General features: G+C 40.6%; 1 protein-coding gene across 1 annotated transcript in view; it reads left to right on the top strand.

Moving 5' to 3' along the window:
- The window catches only part of RASEF (RAS and EF-hand domain containing), a 77,407-nt gene extending 61,396 nt beyond the window's left edge, over window positions 1-16,011 (top strand). Inside the window, exons 15-17 of the mRNA XM_011953954.1 lie at window positions 2,535-2,654; window positions 5,092-5,168; window positions 12,820-16,011. Coding sequence (XP_011809344.1) covers window positions 2,535-2,654; window positions 5,092-5,168; window positions 12,820-12,925 — 303 coding nt within the window. The 3' untranslated portion in view covers window positions 12,926-16,011. The remainder of the gene's footprint in view (window positions 1-2,534; window positions 2,655-5,091; window positions 5,169-12,819) is intronic.
- Window positions 16,012-19,585: the final 3,574 nt, after the last annotated feature.

The raw sequence follows: 19,585 nt of genomic DNA, 5'->3' as shown, positions 1-19,585 counted from the left end.
GATTACATAAGCCCTGGGAGGTCGAGGCTGCAGTGAGCCATGATTGTGCACTGTACTCCAGCCTGAGTGACAGAGCGAGACCCCCATCTCAAATATAAAGGAATCCTAAGGTGTAATTAGAGCATAGAGGAGTGGTGACTATGCAAGTGAACAAATGGAGATCCCTGGGATAGAGCAGTAAGTCCAGAGAATAACAGATAACCCTAACTCATCCATATTAGTGTTTAAAATCCACAGCAAAATTGTTTTATTGTTGACATTTTTGGATTAGTCTTTATTTAAAATCTTTGGGTTATGCTGAAGAAAAGGATGCACAAAAGCTTTTTTTTTGAGCAGCCACAGCAAAATAACCCTTATGTCAAGTGGCCACTGCCATAATTTGCAAAGCACCTTCACAAGCTAAGACATCTTTTCTGCCATTGGTATCACCTTTTCATAGGGTCTGAAAAGGAAGAAAACTGTAGAAGAGATGAATTCTTAAATTTGTTCTGGATGAAAAATTAGATACTACTAATGGCGTTTGACTTTCACCTTAGAAAAAGAATGGGCACAGTGAAGTTTCTCCATGGCTTACTCTTTCTAATTTGAGGAAATCCTGCAGGGACAGTTTATATGGCTACTGTAAATATGGGTAGAAATGAGTGGTGTGATCACCTGGATAGACCAGAGGATTGAGAAGCAGTAGACTGTCAGCAGTGAACAGAACCTCTTTATTAATAATTGATACATTTCGATGGAAACTGCTGAGTTAAAAATCTTGTAATGGAATTATGGATAAAGTAAAATTATAGCCATTTATTTACCTGTCATGAATATTTTATTGATTGAATATTTGGGTAAAAGCTGAATGGAGATACTTGAGATGTAAGATCTCTTCCCAACTTTAACACATTCAAAAATATTTTTTGACTATCTACCCGGTCCTTGTGTAGCAGTCTAGGTTCTCGGAATATATCTGTTCAGAAAACAGATACCTATCCTTATGGAGCTTGTGTTCTAGTGGGGGAGACCGATGAAAAGCAGCAAACATAGATCAATAAATGAAATGATATGCTAGAAGGTGATAATGTTACAGAAACAAAATGAGAACAGGTTGAAAGGCCTGACGATGAGGAAGTGGGCTGCTGTTTTCATCAAGGCAGCCTCACTGCGAAGGAGATATTTAAGTTGAGACTTGAAGGAGGTGCCCTTTACCTCTGTGGCTTTGAGACGTCATTTAGATGCCTGGATTCTTGGGCTTACTGAAATGAATATTTGACTAATAACTTTCAAGTGATGCCCCTTGCATCCTGAGATCATCAAAGAAGACAATTAACTAGCACATTAATGAGTGAAACAGCTAATTTTGGAGAAGGCCATTCATTCCCTTCTTTCCTTTGATTTTATTACACTCTGGAGCCTTCTGTCCAAGGAATGTTGCCTGAAGAGAAAGGAAGTCAATTACAATTTCATGTTGTGGCACGTTTTTTGATCCTGCATCAGGAATAGCCCCAAACCCAATGAGTACGCAGGTATCTTTAGTCACTGCAAAGAGTAATTTCCACATGTTTTCCTCAGGGCTGCCACTTCTCTTATTTAGGAACCAGAAACTTGTGTTTCTATGCTAGTCGGGTTGTCTTCTTGGATTCTCATCATAGCCTGCTGAGGTGGGGTATGCCCTCATTCAGTCCTTCATTTTACAGACAGGGAGACTGCAGCGGAAACCTGCGGAAACTTGCCTGATCTTAGACAGCCAGTGGGTCCATCTGGTGGAGGGGTGGGTCTCAGTCTTGACTCTGCCACGCTCATCTCACGTTCCATGAGTTCCACTGTGACTCTGGGACCCTGTGACAATTGCATAGGCTGACATGGGAGCCTTATCTTAGAAACCATTACTTTGAAAGATTGGTCCTTGACTCTTTCTTAGAAAAATGTTGACCTTCAGAACTTTTATATTTTGCTTTTGTTGTAAACCAGAGAGCAGTGAGTGTGAAACTTCCAAACTGCCTTTTTGTTTCATTATAGCTGAAGAATTACTGTGTGTTTTATAACTGTAATAATGAACTTGACTTGTGATCACTAGTGTTTGAAGTAACAATTGTAGAAAATTATGTGGGCACCACAGCCAAATATGATTCTATGGTCATGCCTTTTGAGTTTATATTGACTTGTTGTGCTCTGTGTGCTAGAGATAAGAAATTAACAGATATGTGTTTCCTTTGCCGTAAAACTGATTAATCCCAGTGCCTTTTAGCCTTTTCATTAACCTAAGGATGGGGCATTGTATAGAGGCAAGGGTTATGGAATTAGTTTGGACCCAGGCCCTGACCCTTATACCTTCTTATTTAATGTCTCTGAATTTCAGTTTTCTCTTCTATAAATGGGAAAATGTATGACTGTTTTTAGAGACGCGTTGAGGTTTAAAGATATCCTCTATATAGGATTTGGCACAAAGGGGGCAAAGGGAAAATGGTAATTGCTGTTGCTGTTGTTCTGTGGTCAGCGTAATGTGTCCGGTGTTTGATGTGTGCCCCATTTTTCTTTCTTCCTGGTAGGATGCAGCCCGTGAGACTGTTGCCATCATGTTGGTAGGAAACAAGGCTGACGTTCGTGACACTGCTGCTGCAGAGGGACAAAAATGTGTCCCAGGGCACTTTGGAGAGAAACTGGCCATGGTAAGAGTGAGGAAGCCTCAGAGTTGGAAGAGAACATAGGGGTTTGATGGCTTTGAAGTCAGTGACCTTTCACTTTTGTCTACCTTTGCTTGAGAGGTCCTTTGACAAACCTCCCCCATCTGAGGCGTCTGTCCTTCACACAGGCAGAACTGCCATGACTCCCACCTCTTTTATGCCAAGGATTAAGTCCCTTCGGAAAGTAAAACAATCGCATAATCATTTTCTCCCACTGAGTATCATTGACAAAAAGGAACCTAAATAATCCCATCATCTTCCTCTTCCCTCTCAACTAGTTCCTAGAAACCTTCTCTAGTCCTGGAATCTAAGTAAAGGAAGAAAATGGTGTCCTGTTTTGAAAAGATGGCTTCGGTTTCAGGGGGTTATAATGCCCAAGGTAGAAGATGGTACAGTGTCTCACCTGTGTGGAAGGGAATTGGAAGACTTCTTCTCTAAGATTTATGTCTAGTTGATATGAAAAATCATTCCCATATACAAATGCATATGCATTTTGGGGTATGCATTTGTATATAGGAATAAACTCATTCCTATTCAGATTGTTGTCATGGGCAGTGTTTATTCTCCCATCAGTGTCATCTGTCATCATGTCAGAATGCTACCTGGCTCTCTTCTGACCTGTCTTACCCATACAAGTACTTAGATGCACTTTGGGGCAAATAAATTCATATTGCAGCAGTCTGATGTGATGTTGATAGTGTTGTCTGTTGTCAGCACCAGGAAAGAACTACTCTGTAGCATATATATGTGAACTTCAAAAGGAAGTTTCAGTTTTAATATTTTAAGCTGGAATAATCGTTCTTGTTTTAAAATTTAGAACTGCACACCAAATGTGATAAATGTCAAAACTAGGCAATGAAATGCAGAAGAGATTCATTCAATCCGTTTTTATTGGTATCCACCATGTAAAAAAAAACACTTCATTATGTGCTGGGCCAAGAGCAGAGAACACAGCAAACAGTCCTTGCCCTCGTATTGTTTACTATCTGAGGGAGACAGATGTTAAGCTCATGAAATCCACATGCTAGACATGGTCCCACACAGCCACTTTGAGATCTAGTTCTTCTTGGCTGCCTGCCAGCTTTATTCCCTCTCCACGATTTCCCAGAGTTCCCAAAGTTTGCTCCTTTATGCATGTTGTGACCTCCACAGTCCTGCATCCTCAAAGGCAGTCTCTGTTTCACCCATATCGCCCTGGATGTAGAGGTCAACACCAGCAGTGACGGTTTCCACCAGAAATGCATTTGCTTTGTGGTGTTTGCAGATTTTCTATGGATTTGTGGGCTCGTGGGTAAAGTTCCCATTGTGGCATTTTTCCCCATTTCCTGGCTTTTCTCATTCTCTCTGTTCTAGAGCAAGTGTCACCTTCTTCCCTTGTCCCACACAGGACTGTTTAACCCACACCCAGGCCCACAACACTTAGTTCTCCTTTATTAAGAGAAAACGTCTCCAGCTGGTCAGACAAAGACACACAAAAATAACTTGAGCAATTATAACTGTGGCAGTTGCTGTGCAGGAGGATCACAGAGTGCTCAGAAAGTTTATGATGGGAAGTCCTAATACAGACTTTTCAGGGTTAGGAATGACTGAATCTTAACTTCAAGGCAGCATTACCTAAAAATCCCAAAAGTAGGTAGGTGTCAGACTGGTGGAGGCTGGAGGGAACCTAGGTGATGGGAAGAGCAGGTGCAAAGGTCCCGAGGTGCGAAGGCTTTGCGGACACTGGAGAGTTGGAGGAAGGCAGAGGAAACTGCAGCTCTGTGAGTGAGGGGCGATAAGTGAGGTGGAAGGTGAAGCTCGGAGCTTGCCTGGGGCCACGGGAAGCTGGGCCTCACTGGCCATGGAAAAGCATTCGTACATTATCTAAAGAGGAACAGGAGGCATTGAAAGATTTGAAGCAGGAGAGTGACATGATATCATATGCACTATGGCTGGGAGGTTGCATAATAGAAGACTAGAGCGTGTCCTTTGGTTTCAGCAAACATGGAGGCTGCTGGATCCAGAAAGGAAAAGTTAGCGGGAAGGAGGGTGTGTTAGCTGCTGGCCAAGAGGAAACAGACTCTTGATGGACATTTAAATCCTGAGTGGTTATCTTGAACTCATTTTTATCTGTCTCAGAATATTTGATAAAGAACTTTTGGTAGCATGTGTTTTGACTGTTGGAAATAAAAACCTTAAAACATGAAATGTTCTATTTTTTAAATGTAAAGTAAAAATCCTCCAACTAGGAACTGTTCCTGGAGTAACTATGCTTAAGTCATTTTCTTTGTAAGTACTGGAACTCTGGATTCAGTTTCTTAGCTATTAGTTACTCTTAGCATGCTCAGTAGGAACATATTTTTATTTTACTGATTTTAAAAGCTAAAATTTCAGGAAACTCAGTGAAGGGCTTCATTTAATTGTGTATATTTCTTTTCTACAGACGTACGGGGCATTATTCTGTGAAACAAGTGCCAAAGATGGCTCTAACATAGTGGAAGCTGTTCTGCACCTTGCTCGGTAACGTTTGGGAAAATGGATGTAGGACTGAATTTTCGCTTGTTGCATATGTCACATTTCTTGTCCAGAATGTGCAGATAGAATATATGTGGGAAAACACTCTCTTATCTTTCAGTCATGGTGGGAGAAATAAATATGTGGATATTATAAAAATTGGCAACGTTGCTGTGAACACTGGCAAAATATCTTTGCTGCCAAACAAAAGAGATGCATCTGAGGTGTCGTTGACATTTCTGAAAAATGTCACCCCAAAGTTAATAGTTGACTTGTATGAATCATTTCCAGGAACCAGATTTTATACACAAGGGACTATTATGAATACAACTGTCAATTATGATATTTCCCCGGGCAAAAAGGGGGAAAAAACAAAGCAAATTGTATGTCATGCCAGTTAGAAACACTTTGTCAGAATTATTACCTAGGTAATTATTAAACTAAGGCAATAGTGTTAATAATAAATAACATTTGGGATGTACACTAGAATGAAAATGGCGTCATTAAATAACTTGGATATAAATGTATGTAGTTCAATCCTTGAAGTAATTCTTAGGAAATAACATTATACATTAGATTTTTCCCTTCTACCTAGTTTTCTGTCATAAATGAAAAGATTATTCTTTACTGGCCTAAGGGGATTAAATAGCAAAAAAGGAAAAAAATCAAAATGTACATTACAAAATTCAGAGCAATCATCTTTAATTGCAGATAAAGTTAAAATATAACTTTAGGTATGTCATTCTTTTTCTGATTATTTGTAAGGTTTTATAAGAATCTTAATTTTAGTATGATAATTGGCCTCTTCTGGTGAATATTGATAGTTAAAATACTTTGCAGTATTTTTAATGCTGTTTTTCAATTAATGACTTAGGGCCGGGTGCAGTGGTCCACACCTGTAATTCCAGCAGATCCCATTGGTTTCAGCAATATGGAGGCTGCTGGATCCAGGAAGGAAAAGTTAGCGGGAAGGAGGACGTGCTAGTTGCTGGCCAAGAGGAAACAGATTCTTGATGGACATTTAATTCCTGAGTGATTATTTTTATCATTTTTATGAGAGGCAAGGCAGGAGGATCACTTGAACCCAGGAGTTTGAAACTTACCTGGGCAACATAGTGAGACCTTGTCTCTATTAAAAAGAATATATATATATACACACACGCACACACGCACACACACACTATATATATATATATATGCACACAAACATACACACTCACACATATACACATTAATGACTTGGCATTTATAGTGCTTAATAAAATAGAGTTCTATTAATAGAATGTTTGGACTAGGGCCACGTGGTAAACTATTGCCCTCACTTAAGAGAATCAGGATATGGACTTTGGGTGTCCTGCTTGGCATTAATTTGTGGCAGGCTTGGCAGACGCCCTGTATTCACACTCAGAGTCTTTGAACATTTCCCTCTTTGACATCAGTCCAGGAAAGATAGCCACCTCCCCCTACAACACTGGAAATCATTTTTGTTTCAAGCAAAAACAGGGCTAACCTTGAATGTGCCCTAGCATATTTTTTCCTTTTGCAGTAGGCTGTTTTGTGCATCTCTGTAAAGGAATACCCGAGACTGCAATTTATAAAGAAAATAGGTTTAATTGGCTCATGGGTTCTGCAGTCTTTACAGGAAGCTTAGTGCTGGCATCCGCTTGGCTTCTGGTGAGATCTCAGGGAGCGTTTACTCCTGGTGGAAGGTGAAGGGGAGCCAGCGTGTCATATGACGATGGAGTGAGGAGTGGGGAGGGCTACACTCTTTTAAACAACCAGATCTCCTGCGAACTCAGAGCGAGAACTCACTCATCACAAGGGATGGAGCTATGCCTTTCATGAGAGATCCACCAGCTTGATTCAATACCTCCCACGAGGCCCCACCTCTAACACTGAAGGTCAGATTTCCACATGAGATTTGGAGGGGACAAACCTCCAAACCATTTCATCTTTTAAAAGAAAAAAAAAGCGAATATTTGAACACCCATACATTCAACTAAATTAGATGGGGTTTCTTGGGATTTTTTGTTTGTTCATTTGTTTTTGGCTGTGAATAGTAGGAGAATCTTGGGCTAGTATCACATTCGTGAAAAAAGAGTCAGAGTAAAACTTTTATCTATCGCGTTGAATAACAGATTCCACGCACTTGTGGGTACACAGGGAACACTAGCTGTTTGGCCAAACAAGCTACATTCAGTAAAGAGGGGAGTGTTCAGTAAAATGCAGAATTTGACTTCACTAAAGATCAAATAACTGTTGAATTGTCAGGTTCTTACTTTTCAAACGGTTGTGTTGGTGTTTCATTCATATGTTGCTGAGAACTGCTGGATGGAAGTGATCTAGTTGCTGGGGCAGATGGCGGCAGGGAAGGATCTGCAGGTCTTTGGAACATCCCTGGGATGCCTTAGCCTTGGTCAACGGAGCACTGTATTGCTGCTCCCATGCAGCAGTAACGGATGCAGCGGGTCAAGCCTTGCATGTGGTTACTGGCTACTCCCCAGCATATTGGAGGATTATGGTGTCTTGAGGCTCCAAGTCCATTCTTAAATCTATTTCTAAATAGCTATGAGGTCTTGAACAAGTCCCTGTCTTTCTTTTGGCAGCTCTAATCTGTAATGAGGGAGAGGGCTGAAGAAAATGACCTCAAAGGTCCTTTCTAATTCTAACAGTCTGTGACTCTGTATTTGATAGCCTGTACTCCACTGAATATCTTAATCACTGTTTAATGCTCAATTGTCTTATGCGGTCGTATTAAAGTTAAACAGTTCCAAAGTGCCCCAGTGAAGAATCGGTCTCTTTATTATGTCATAAAGATGGGAGAGGCTGTAAGTTTCCTTTGACTTTCTCCCCATCTGCTCCTATGAGGCATGTTGGGTCAGCCAGGTGTTGGCCCTGCTTACAGTGAAGCTTGGACACCAGCTTGTGTGTGTTTACTTAAAACAACTGGTATGCAAAAGCATTTTGATAACTAGGTTATTTCAGCTGCATTATGGACAGTTTATATTTATTTTAAAAAGCTTTAGACAAGTAAAGAAATCAGATAAGTTTCTTGAAAATCATTTCTCATAGAGGTTTTTGTTTTACTGTTATTGCATTATGGCCTGGCTTTGGGCTTCTAGTGACGTTAGTGATGTGTTAAATATAAAAATTATAAATAAAGCAAACATATGAATACTTCAATTGCTTTATACTTAGCCTTCAGATTTGCTTATCAAATTACCCAACCTTTAAATGGAAATGTTATAGTCTCCACAGGTAAAATGATCATTTGTTCAAGTTTTACAACCTTGGGAAATTTATGTATAATGCAAAACATATATGTTCTCAATTTGGATTTCATAGGGTGAGATCATATAATGGCATAAAACTAGGAGAAGGTCTGGGTTTGCACTGTCTGAAACAATTTATTTTTAAAGGGAGGCCATAAATATTTGGTTAACAACCTGAACTACTCTGCATTTTCTTGGAAAATCTCTCAATCCCAGGAAGAGCTTCTCCTAGAAACAGTTTCCGTGTAGTGCTGATAGGCCGTCGTTCATGACCATTGTCCCATTAGCAAGTAAATTTGCCATCACCAGAACCACAGGCTGTAAACATTTTGCAGTAGATTCAAGTTCAAGAGCCATTTAATTATCAATTGCCTGAAATTGGAGAAAATACAAAAAAACTTAGGCTGATGTATCAGTTCAGCATCAGAGCTGAGCCCATTGGGTATAAATCTGTCCATAAGACTGAGCTGTTTAAACTGCAATCGTTAAGCATATGGTAGATTTTGGTGAACCCTAATTATCCCAGCCTTAAATCTGTTTCAGATGTTTGGAATTGTGTCTTTATAATTTCCTTAAAGTGGAGCATGTCTGCATTTTTGGCTGAAGGCCAGATGAAAGTGTGGGTATATACTTTCCCCCTTAATATTTGCTTTCAGGTTCAATAATGTCTGCATTATGGGCACTGAGCATGTGCATAGTCCCATGCTGTGTTCAAAAGAGACACCAAGGGATTAAAAGACTGGCCTTGCAATTTAACATTACAGAAAAAAAAATGATAATATATGACCAGGCAACCATATGGTACGTAGCTGATAGAGGCCATTGGATCTGCAAGAAGAGAGAGATGTGAATTTTTCAGTGAAGATGCTATGGTTATTGTACCCATTTTACAGATGAGGAAATTGGGAATTAGAATACTTCATCAGCTTGCTCAGTGACACAGCTAGTAAGTGGCAGCGTGAGGACTCTTCACCACCAACCTGGATCACTGGCTTGCTGCTTAAATGTTGGTAATCAGGGTCTCCGGCTGTCCTCTCTTTCTTTTTGCTCTCTGTCTGCCTAATGTCTTCCATCCACACAGCTTCTGGAACCATCTGGTAACTTCCAGTTTTTGTATTTTTTAACCTCCCACCTCCTTAAAATTCCATAGGCCTAGAGTGAACTCCCTACTGGAAGCTCCATAGCCACGGTGACTCTGCGTATCCAAATCCTAGTGTGTTCATGTGGCTTTAAACGTCTCCCTCAATCTGCATTCCCTTTCTCAGGAGTCTACCAAAATTACAATTAAACAATAGTCACCTGGAGTCAGTCTTGAGTCCTTTTCTCTCTTGCTTCACCCCTTGCCTCCAGTGGCTTCTGAGGGTCATCTTTCAGTCTCTTTTGAATCCATGCGTTTTTCTCACTCTCTCCCTTTTTCTGCTTTGGTTCAGGCCTCAAAATTCCCTACCTGGGCTAGTGCAAGAATTTCTGCCTCAGAGTTTCTCTAATATCAGTTTATCCTCTACCATGTAATCAGGTAATCTTTATAAATAAAGATCCAGTTAATATTTACTTTCTTGCATCCAACCCCACATTGGTGGCCTGTCGACAACACAGAGTCCCAGCTCTTTAGCATATGGCTGATAGCCCATCACAGCTGTCAGCTATCGTCACAGCTATCACAGTTTGACTGTGTCCCCACCCAAATCTCAACTTGAATTGTATCTCTCAGAATTCCCATGTGTTGTGGGACGGACCCGGCGGGAGGTAATTGAATCATGGGGGCCGGTCTTTCCTCTGCTATTCTCGTGATAGTGAGTAAGTCTCACGAGATCTGATGGGATTATCCTGGATTTCCACTTTTGCTTCTCCCTCATTTTTCTCTTGCTACCGCCATGGAAGAAGTGCCTTTTGCTTCCCTCCATGATGCTGAGGCCTCCCCAGCCATGTGGAACTCTTAAGTCGAATTAAACCTCTTTTCGTTCCCAGTTTCGCGTGTTTTTATCAGCAGCGTGAAAACAAATGGATACACACCCTGACCTCAGCTACCTTTCTGGTTGAATTTCTATCTCTTTTTCCCAAATGAATGATAATCTGTAGACACAGCAGACTTCATCCAATCATGGCCAAGCTCTTTTATGCCTCTGCCTTTCTGCATGCCGTTCCCTGCACCTGGAGTCTCCTTTTCTGTTCTTTCAAAAGGTCTCTCCAGTATCAAAAGTCTCTATGAAGCCCCATCTCCGTGAAGCCCACAACCCATCTGTGAGCACAGAGTGCATCTGTGGTAGCTGCTGTCTCAGGACTGTGAGATTATTTATTTAGATATCTGACTCTCCCTCAGCGCTCACTAGCTGAAGGTCCCAGAGCCTGGCGTAAGTTGGGCATTTGTTCAATGACAGAATGACCGAGATTTTGCATTTGGAAGTTGTGTTACTTTTCCGTTGTCCTTGTAACAAACTCCCACAGATGTAGAGGCTTACATAATGCAAATTTATTATCTGACAATTTTGGAGGTCAGCGGCCTGAAATGAGTCTTCCGGGGTGTTTGGGTTTGAATTGTGTCTCCTCCTCCTTCTCCTGAGTCCCTGTTGCCTCATCTGTGAGGTGAGGATAGTACTACTCACCCATCTCCTGTCAGGTGTGTGTGTTTGGGGTATATATCAAATATGAAAAACATGTATGTTGCATTTACCAGCTGGCCTACAGCTAGAACAAGTTTATTTTTTTCCCTGCTGAGATGTCTTCTTTCCAACTGACAGTGCGGTGGTTTTCAAAAGGTAGGATTTATCGGCACCTTCTGCAGCTATGCTGGCCAGTTTGGTAGCCACTAGCCACTCACAATGTGGCTAATCCAATTCAGATGTGCTGTATGCAATCAATATAGACTGGATTTTGAAGGCCTTCGACACATTATCTCATTAATAGTGTTTTTATTGACCACATGCTGGAATGAGCGTATTTTTGCTATACTGGGTTAAATAAAATATATTAATAAAATTAATTTTACCTATTTCTTTTTACCTTTTAAAAATCTGGCTACTAAGTAATTCAAACTGACATGTATGGATCCCATTGTATTTCTGTTGAGCATTGTGGCTCTGCTGGAGACACACAGACTCCTGGTAGTTTCAGTTAAGTGCTTCATCATAAACCATCCCAAAATGTAGTTGCCCAAAACAACAACCAAATTTTATTTCTCACAATTGGCAAAGGTGGCTGGATCTCAGCCAGAAAGTTTCTCGACTGCTCTTGTGTGGGTATCTCCTATGTTTGCAGTCAGATGGCCACCAGGGCTGTGGCTCGGGCTGGATGTCAGCCACCAGGGTGCTTCTCCTTGTGACTTCACTCCATGTGGCATCTCAGTCCCCAGGGCCACTCCGGTGGCCTCTCTCCATTGAGGAACGCTGGATTTCTTGAACCCTAGACTTCAAAAGGGGTAACGGTTGATGCAGCCCCGCATTATAAACACTTGGGCTTAGAAGTCACAGAATACCATTTCCTCCATATTCTATTGGTCAAAGCAGGTAGAGAACCAGCTCTGACCAAGCGGGTAGGGAGGCAAACCTTCACCTCTTGATGGGAGAGGCATCAGGCACTGACAAGGAAGGGCAGAATTATTTGGGGCCATCTTGGGGAGGCACTCATCTCGCCCACAGAGATAGCCATTCAGCTTGTCTAAGGTGAGACTTCTGGTCTTCATATTTCACAAGCATGCCCAGTGGCTGCACCTGGAAGGATACTTCCCTAGGGGGTTTTCATAACATCTTGGAGAGTAAGACATTTTTTTGTGAGTCTTGCCTCTAGCAGTTAATACTGGAAGAAACTTACAATGACAGAAAAGGATGATGGTAAATCCATTGTTACCTCCATGATCATGTATAATTAAAGCATGGTTATAAAATCACCATTGCTTTTGTTAAGCTCAGCAAGCATTACATGAAGCTGGAAACCAAGTTCCAGAGTGTTAAGGAGCAAGCTGTGTGTATCGCAGGTTCTGCAGCATCCTGAAACCTTGGAGACAGTGAGGGGAGGAGGGTGTGTGTGGGTGTGGGTGTGTGTGTGTGTGTGTATGTGTGGCCTGGCGCTCAGAAAACAGGTGCTGGAGCCAGCCTGTGTGGTTTGAATCCCACTTCTGTAGTCATGTGACCTAAGGGAACTGTCTTAACCTCTGTTTGCCCTCATTTCCTCACATACAAAATGGGGCACAGCAAATTTATATGGTTCTTATGAAGATTAAGTCAACACCTATAAAGCATTTAAAACAATGTCTAGAAGGCCGTGCAGACACTCAACATGACTATTTTTATTTCTACAGAACCATCTGTGGCTTAGTTTTTATACCTCAGTAATCCTGTCTCTCTCTCTCTCTCTCTCTCTCTCTCTCTCTCTCTCTCTCTCTCTCTCAGAGAAGTGAAAAAGAGAACTGATAAGGATGACAGCAAATCCATTACCAATCTCACCGGGACCAATTCCAAAAAGTCACCGCAGATGAAGAATTGTTGCAATGGCTAAATCCCAAACATCCTTGACCTGTGAAGTCTTCATTTCCAGAATATTGAATTTGTGTGACTTATTTGGCTGTTAACAGAGTGGCACATCCTACTGACACTGTCATATGGAGAGTTACAGTGCAGGAAACTTGAACCCTGCTCTCAGGTCCCTCTGGAGCTTTGGCTCTTCTTTGTTTTGTCTCAGTGGGTGATTTGGGCCCTCTGGTTAAATAGACTAGTCATGTCCTTACAGGTCTTAAAAGATAACATGTAAATGTTTTCTAAAATGGTAAAAAAAAAAAAAAATTCACATGCTCAGATCAAAGCTGTAGAGGAAATTGACATAATTAGATTCATGTGGTAGCTGAATTAGGTTACCCACAAAGTCAGCATTTAAATATTTGATATTACAGTTCTAGTAAGAAGGGGTTCTCATCCTAGGTTTGCTGTTAACTGGCCTCGTGATCTTGAACATGTCACTAGCCCGTGTCGGATCTGTTTCTTCATCTGTAAAATGCGCAGCTTGCCCTCAAAGGCCTTGCAGCCCTTGGCACCTCAGATTCTGTAGGAAGCAGTAGGAAGGAGAGTGTGGTGGCCCACAGCTAATAATAAGAACTGTGGTTATTCCTGCTTTTTTAATATTGGAGTATTGCTCTTTCTCACGTCTGAAATAAGGACAGAATTTAATTGAGAAAAAAATGGAAACAAACATCTATTTTTTATGTATAAAGAAACATGCTTGAGACAAAAATAGTTGTATATAAAAGAGGATATTTCATAATCTCAGAATAGTTACAAAGCCCATTGTTTAAATTTGGTGTTAAAAATTGTAATGAAAACATGTAAAGCCACATACTGCTGAAAGCACAATGCCCGGGAAAGTTGTTACTCTTCACTTAAGGGAGTGGTTGCCAGGGGCTGAGAAAGGGAGGACAGGGTATGTGGTTTCTTTGAGGGATGATGAGAATGTTCTGGAATTCGAATAGGGGTAATAGTTGCATAACTGTTTGAATATACTAGGAACCACTGAATTGTATACTTTGAAAGGGTGAATTTTATGGTTGTGAATTATCTCACTAAAAAAAATACTAGTACTTAGAGTGATTTAACATTTTGCAAAATGAAAATATCCCTGCTGATTTCAAACCTTCCCATGGTTTAGAAGCGTAACCTGTAATGTAATCCAAGTCCCCTAACATAGTTGCTAACATTAACTTCCTTAAGTAATAATCAATGAAAGAAATACTATGTATGGTTTTGAAATAATGTCTATAAAAGAGGAATTGCCACTCGGAAAGGTGAGTCAGGGTCCTTTGTTTAATGTGACTAGTCCCTCATCATCACCAATGACCTGGTTGGGCCTACTCTCCTTCCAGAATCTGCATTGCTTCCCAGACCTCCCCACTGAGATGTCTCTAAGAGCCAAAAGGAGTCAACACCTGAGCCTAGGGTGGGGCTACAACACCGAATTCTAATTTACCTTGCTTCATCTAGGTCCAGGCCCCAAGCCGCTTCCTGAAGGAACTTAAAAAAATAGCTGTTATTTATTGTATTATATAAGCTAAAAACATTTATTTTTGATGAATCAAAACAATTCCATGTAGCAATATTTTTTCTGTTCACGATGTTTGTGGTAGAACCTTATATTCCGCAAGCGTCGGTTTTTTAAAAAATGGGAATTGACCAGATATGTTACAGGCAAAGATTATAAATAGCTACAACATCATTTAACTTTTATAAACATACCTTATCCCTATTGAAGATATCTGATATTTTTGCTGGAAAGTTGGATCTATCCTCAGCAACTCTGCCATGAATTCCTGTTTCCTGGTTCCAGAAAAAGAAAAGATTACATTTCTAATCATACAGAATGTCTTGCGTATGGGAAATTTTTCAAAATAAGGGTGTATTATTTATGTGGCACGACGAAGCAAAAGTTTTGCCATGGCTGTTTGTCTTAGTGGCATCTTTTGATGAGATTGATGAGATTGGATCTGATATAGATGCTGATATATGGGACACATGTTTAGATTTTGATGCAGTTGCACAAAACTGTTAGTTTATATGTTACTGTGTTGCCTTTATTTATTCTCTCCAAAGTGTCTCTTTTTATTTGTTTTACAATCTGTAAAAAAGTATACCTGTAATACAGAAGTATTTTCATAGTCTTTATCTCTGGATTGTCCCATCAACGTACCCCACGTTGATGAGATTACACCAGTGCCTTTGATCGTCAACCAATCGTCTTTAACTATTTGAGCCCTGATAAATATTTTGGTAACATAATCCAAATTAGAGACTTAGAGCTCTGGTTAGCAATCATGTTTAAAGAGAAGCTTCTTAATGTATGCTGAAGTGCTGGGAGATCCTGATTATTACCAGCGTTTTGATTTCATGAAGGTGTTCTCAAATTTAAAGCACATTTTCAGTAAGGACAAAAATATTTAATGTTTTTATCTTAGACTTAATACATTTGCATATTACTGTCGAAGTTATTCACCTTGTCCCTGTTTTTCTTTAAGAGCTTTTAAAATCACAGTTATACTATAGTCCTTTATAAAATGTATCCTGATACATTGTAAAATATTTTAATTTTATTATGGAAAATAATGTTGGAAAGGAGATGTTTTTCACTGTTAACTTTTAGCCCATGCATTTTCATAATTTATTTTTTTCGCTTGCTGCTTTATATGACATATGTGACATTTGATTATTTAATACTTCATGTGATTTGCATAAACCCAAGTTGCACAGCCCTCCTGCTGAAGATAAAATTGAGGTTAAAGATAAAGATTTATTTTCATATTTGTACAGTGATCAGCTTCAGAGTGATGGTTTTTGTGGGCTTTTATTGTATGTGTGTGTAAGAAATTTCATATGTATATATTAAGTAGACCTCTGAGTATTGAATAATTATTTTATGATTTTGATTTATATGGTTTACATTTTCATTGTGTGGGCCATATTTCGTTTATACTGTTTATTTCTCTTCAAACCATTAATAATTATAAAAATAAAGTGTAATTTTTATAGCAATGCAAATGTCTAAGGAACTACAAATATTTTCTACATTGTAAATTCAATAAAACTTGCTTCCTTTGGCCTTTTGACTATTTCCTTCAACTTTACTGCAGATATCCCTGAAGTAATTTTACTTCTAGGATGTGTCTGCCTGAAACCATACCTCTAAAACACTTGCCTTTTCTGGCCATGGTGAGCCGACTTTTGGGAGAGAAGAATGCACGCCTGGTGTTCAGTGCTGTGGCACAGACAAGTCATCCTGACCAACGGGGCAGCAGGTAGACCAGCCTGGGGCAGGACAGCCAGGAATAGTGAGGCTTTTGTAGAAGAATGTCAGTGCTCTGGCCATCCTCATGTCCTCTGAGGAGTTAGACCTTTTCTCTGATTCTCACCCCTTTCTTTCTACCCCCATATTCCCATGCACCCCAGTAGGCTGAGGCTACCTGCCCTCACTCCCGTAGTACCTTTTTAAAATTTGTCAGCATCCTTGTTGCCCTTATACTTCTTACATAGACAGATGCCCCCTGCCCTTAGCCACTTTGTCTCCTACCACCTCCCTTCTGTTGTGTGCAGTGCTTGATACTTTAATCGTCCTAATTGTTGAATGGATGGTCAAAGAATTAACTAGTTAAATAAGGTAGGCTTTGCAAAGAGTGCCAACACCCCTACCACCACCAACACACACACATAGACACACATACATGATGATGATGGACAATATAAGTAAGAGGCAGTATAATGTCCATGGTTATGAGCTCTGAGGCCAGCCTGCCTGGTTTGAACCCAGCCTCACATGTAGTAGGGTAACTATGAGCAAGGGACTTAACCTCTATGTATCCCAACTTCTTTATTTGTAAAATAAGAATGGTAACAGTACCTTTCTTGTGGAGTTGTTCTGAGAACTAAATGAGTTAATGTATGTAAAGGTCTTGAATCACTGTGATTGCCCTCAATTAAAAAAACAAAAAAATCATTTTGCAGCACCATTGGCTGCATTGGTCTTGTTCAAGACCCTGGATACTGCCACCAATGAGTAACAGACCTCCAAGAGTATGCCAAGTCACACTGGGGATAGAACATTTTAGAGGATTCTCTTTGACATAAGTTCATTGACTACCTTCCACGTACGTTCTTGGTGTTTCAATGGACACAAAGTTGTGGTATCATATAGGATAGGTTATTGTAAAGGGTGGATTAACAGGAGGAAACAATTGAGGAGAGAGAAATAAGGGTCTGAAAGTTAGAATGGAAAAGTGTGAATGGAATGATTAGGGCAGGATCTCCATTTACTAATGGCTGACAGGATCAAGTAGTGGAAGGGATGAGGAAAATATTGGAGCCTGTCTGGGATTTTGAATCTAAATGATAGCAAAAGTGGTAGTGGGATAATGGAATTCTCTAACTAAATGGAAACTGAACTTAATAGCTTGTTAGAAAGAAAGATTGCCCATAGATATATCCCCAAATACACATAATGTGAATGAATCCCCAGGAAAGCATATCATTTTGCAAGATTTAAAGTAAAAAGAACAACTTTTCTTTTCAGATATCAGCATGGAAATACATTTCCGAGGATGGTTCCAAGATGGCCGAATAGGAACAGCTCCTGGCTATAGCTCCCAGCATGAGCGACACAGAAGACGGATGATTTCTGCATTTCCAACTGAGGTACTGGGGCATGTTGGACAGTGGGTGCAGCCCACCCAGTGAGAGCTGAAGCAGGGTGAGGCAATCACTCAGGAAGAGCAAGGGGTAAGGGAATTCCCTTTCCTAGCCAAGGGAAACTGTGACACACAGCACTTGGAAAACAGGGTCACTCCCACCCTAACACTGCGCTTTTCCAAGGGTCTTAGCAAACGGCACACCAGATTATATCCCATGCCTGACTGGGAGGGTCCCATGTCCACAGGGCCTCCCTCATTGCTAGCACAGCAGTCTAAGATCTAACTTCAAGGCGGCAGCAAGGCTGGGGGAGGGGCGCCTGCCATTGCTGAGGCTTGAGTAGGTAAACAAAGTGGCCAGAAAGGTCGAACTGGGTGGAGCCCACCACATCTCAAAGAGTCCTGCCTGCCTCTGTAGACTCCACATCTAGGGACAGGACATAGCCAAACAAAAGGCAGCAGAAACCTCTGCAGATTTAAATGTACCTGTCTGACAGCTTTGAAGAGAGTAGTGGTTCTCCCAGCATGGAGTTTGAGATCTGAGAATGACAGACTGCCTCCTCAAGTGGGTCCCTGACCCCCGAGTAGCCTAACCGGGAGGCACCCCCCAGTAGGGGCAGACTGACACCTCATATGGCTGGGTACCCCTCTGAGACAAAGCTTCCAGAGGAATGCTCAGGCCGCAACAATTGCTGTTGAGCAACATTCGCTGTTGGTAAAAGGTAAGAGCAAAACATCCACAGATTAGCAAACTGTACCTAAGATTGAGAGTCATTTGTTAAAGAATCAGATTTATTGAATGCTTTCTAGGGTGACATAGCATATCATTTCTCTCCTCCCTAAAATCCCATTAATAATAGAGTCAAAGGGAGTTTTAAATCTATCCACAAGAACAGAAGACAGAACCATCAAAATTGTGAAGCTGGAAAGCAGATGGATAACTGAATATTGAGATAATTGAGTTCTGAGTTAACAGACCCAAGAAAGCTGAATCCTAGGTCAGTCCTGGGAGGGAGTTGTGAACAATTCAGATATATATTCTGGATTTCTCAGAAGGCTCAGGAAGTGATAGAATTAGGTACCTCAAATGGTGCTGTGAGGCAAAGTAGTGTGAATGCAGTTTGAGAAGCAACTCTGTCCTTACAGATTATTCTCTCATGCTACACCATTATTACCCTGTGTAAAGTCTGGTGATGTGTTTTCTTGAGTGAGAAAAACAGAGGGCTTCTAGAGTTATGGATGCCACTGGATGCAGTTGAATGTGTTGGTGCTGTTCAAAATTTGGCGGAATTGATGACATCATCTATTCTGAGTGCCGAATGCTAAATGCTAATACTCCCCACTCAGCTTTCAGAACACTGATCCTTTATCCTCCAGAGATTGAGAGACTTTTCTCCGAAGTGCTGCCCTAACAAGAGGAAAGCCCTAAAGATACATCAGGTATGTTTACAACAAATGGCTCCCCTGATCACCCTGCAGTAAAGTTCAAAGTTGACAAGTTCTTCCCCACATTCAGAACTTTAAATCAGGTTATTAGCTCCCCTGAGCAATCCAAGGATCACTGGATATTTGTGGAAAGCCTCTTAACATGGAAAATGCAGACCAAAACAAACAAAACAGAAAAATATCAGCACAGGGAAACAGAACATATGCAGAGAGAAAAAAAAAATCTATCAATGTATTCAGAGAGATAGATGTAACTATTGCAGCCATGAAACAAGAACAAGGTATTATCAATAAGGACATTCCTAGAGCAAAAATAAGCTTCTAGAAATTAAAAACATGATAGAAGTTACTAACAACAACAACTAAATAAACTTTGGAAGATAAATTTGGGGGCACCTTGCAGAAAGAAGAGCACAAAGAGAAGACAGGAGAGGAAGGATGTCCGATGTCCAAAAACAACTGTTCCAGAAGGATACAATGGAGAAAATAGGATAGCATAATCATAAATTATTCAAGACAAAATATCCAGAACTAAAGAGTGTGAGTTGCTACAT

This window comes from Colobus angolensis, unplaced genomic scaffold (genome assembly GCF_000951035.1).
Source record: "Colobus angolensis palliatus isolate OR3802 unplaced genomic scaffold, Cang.pa_1.0 Scaffold379, whole genome shotgun sequence".
NCBI lineage: Eukaryota > Metazoa > Chordata > Mammalia > Primates > Cercopithecidae > Colobus > Colobus angolensis.
The sequence above is the reverse complement of the archived record's forward strand: the minus strand, read 5'-3'. Positions and strand labels throughout refer to the sequence as shown.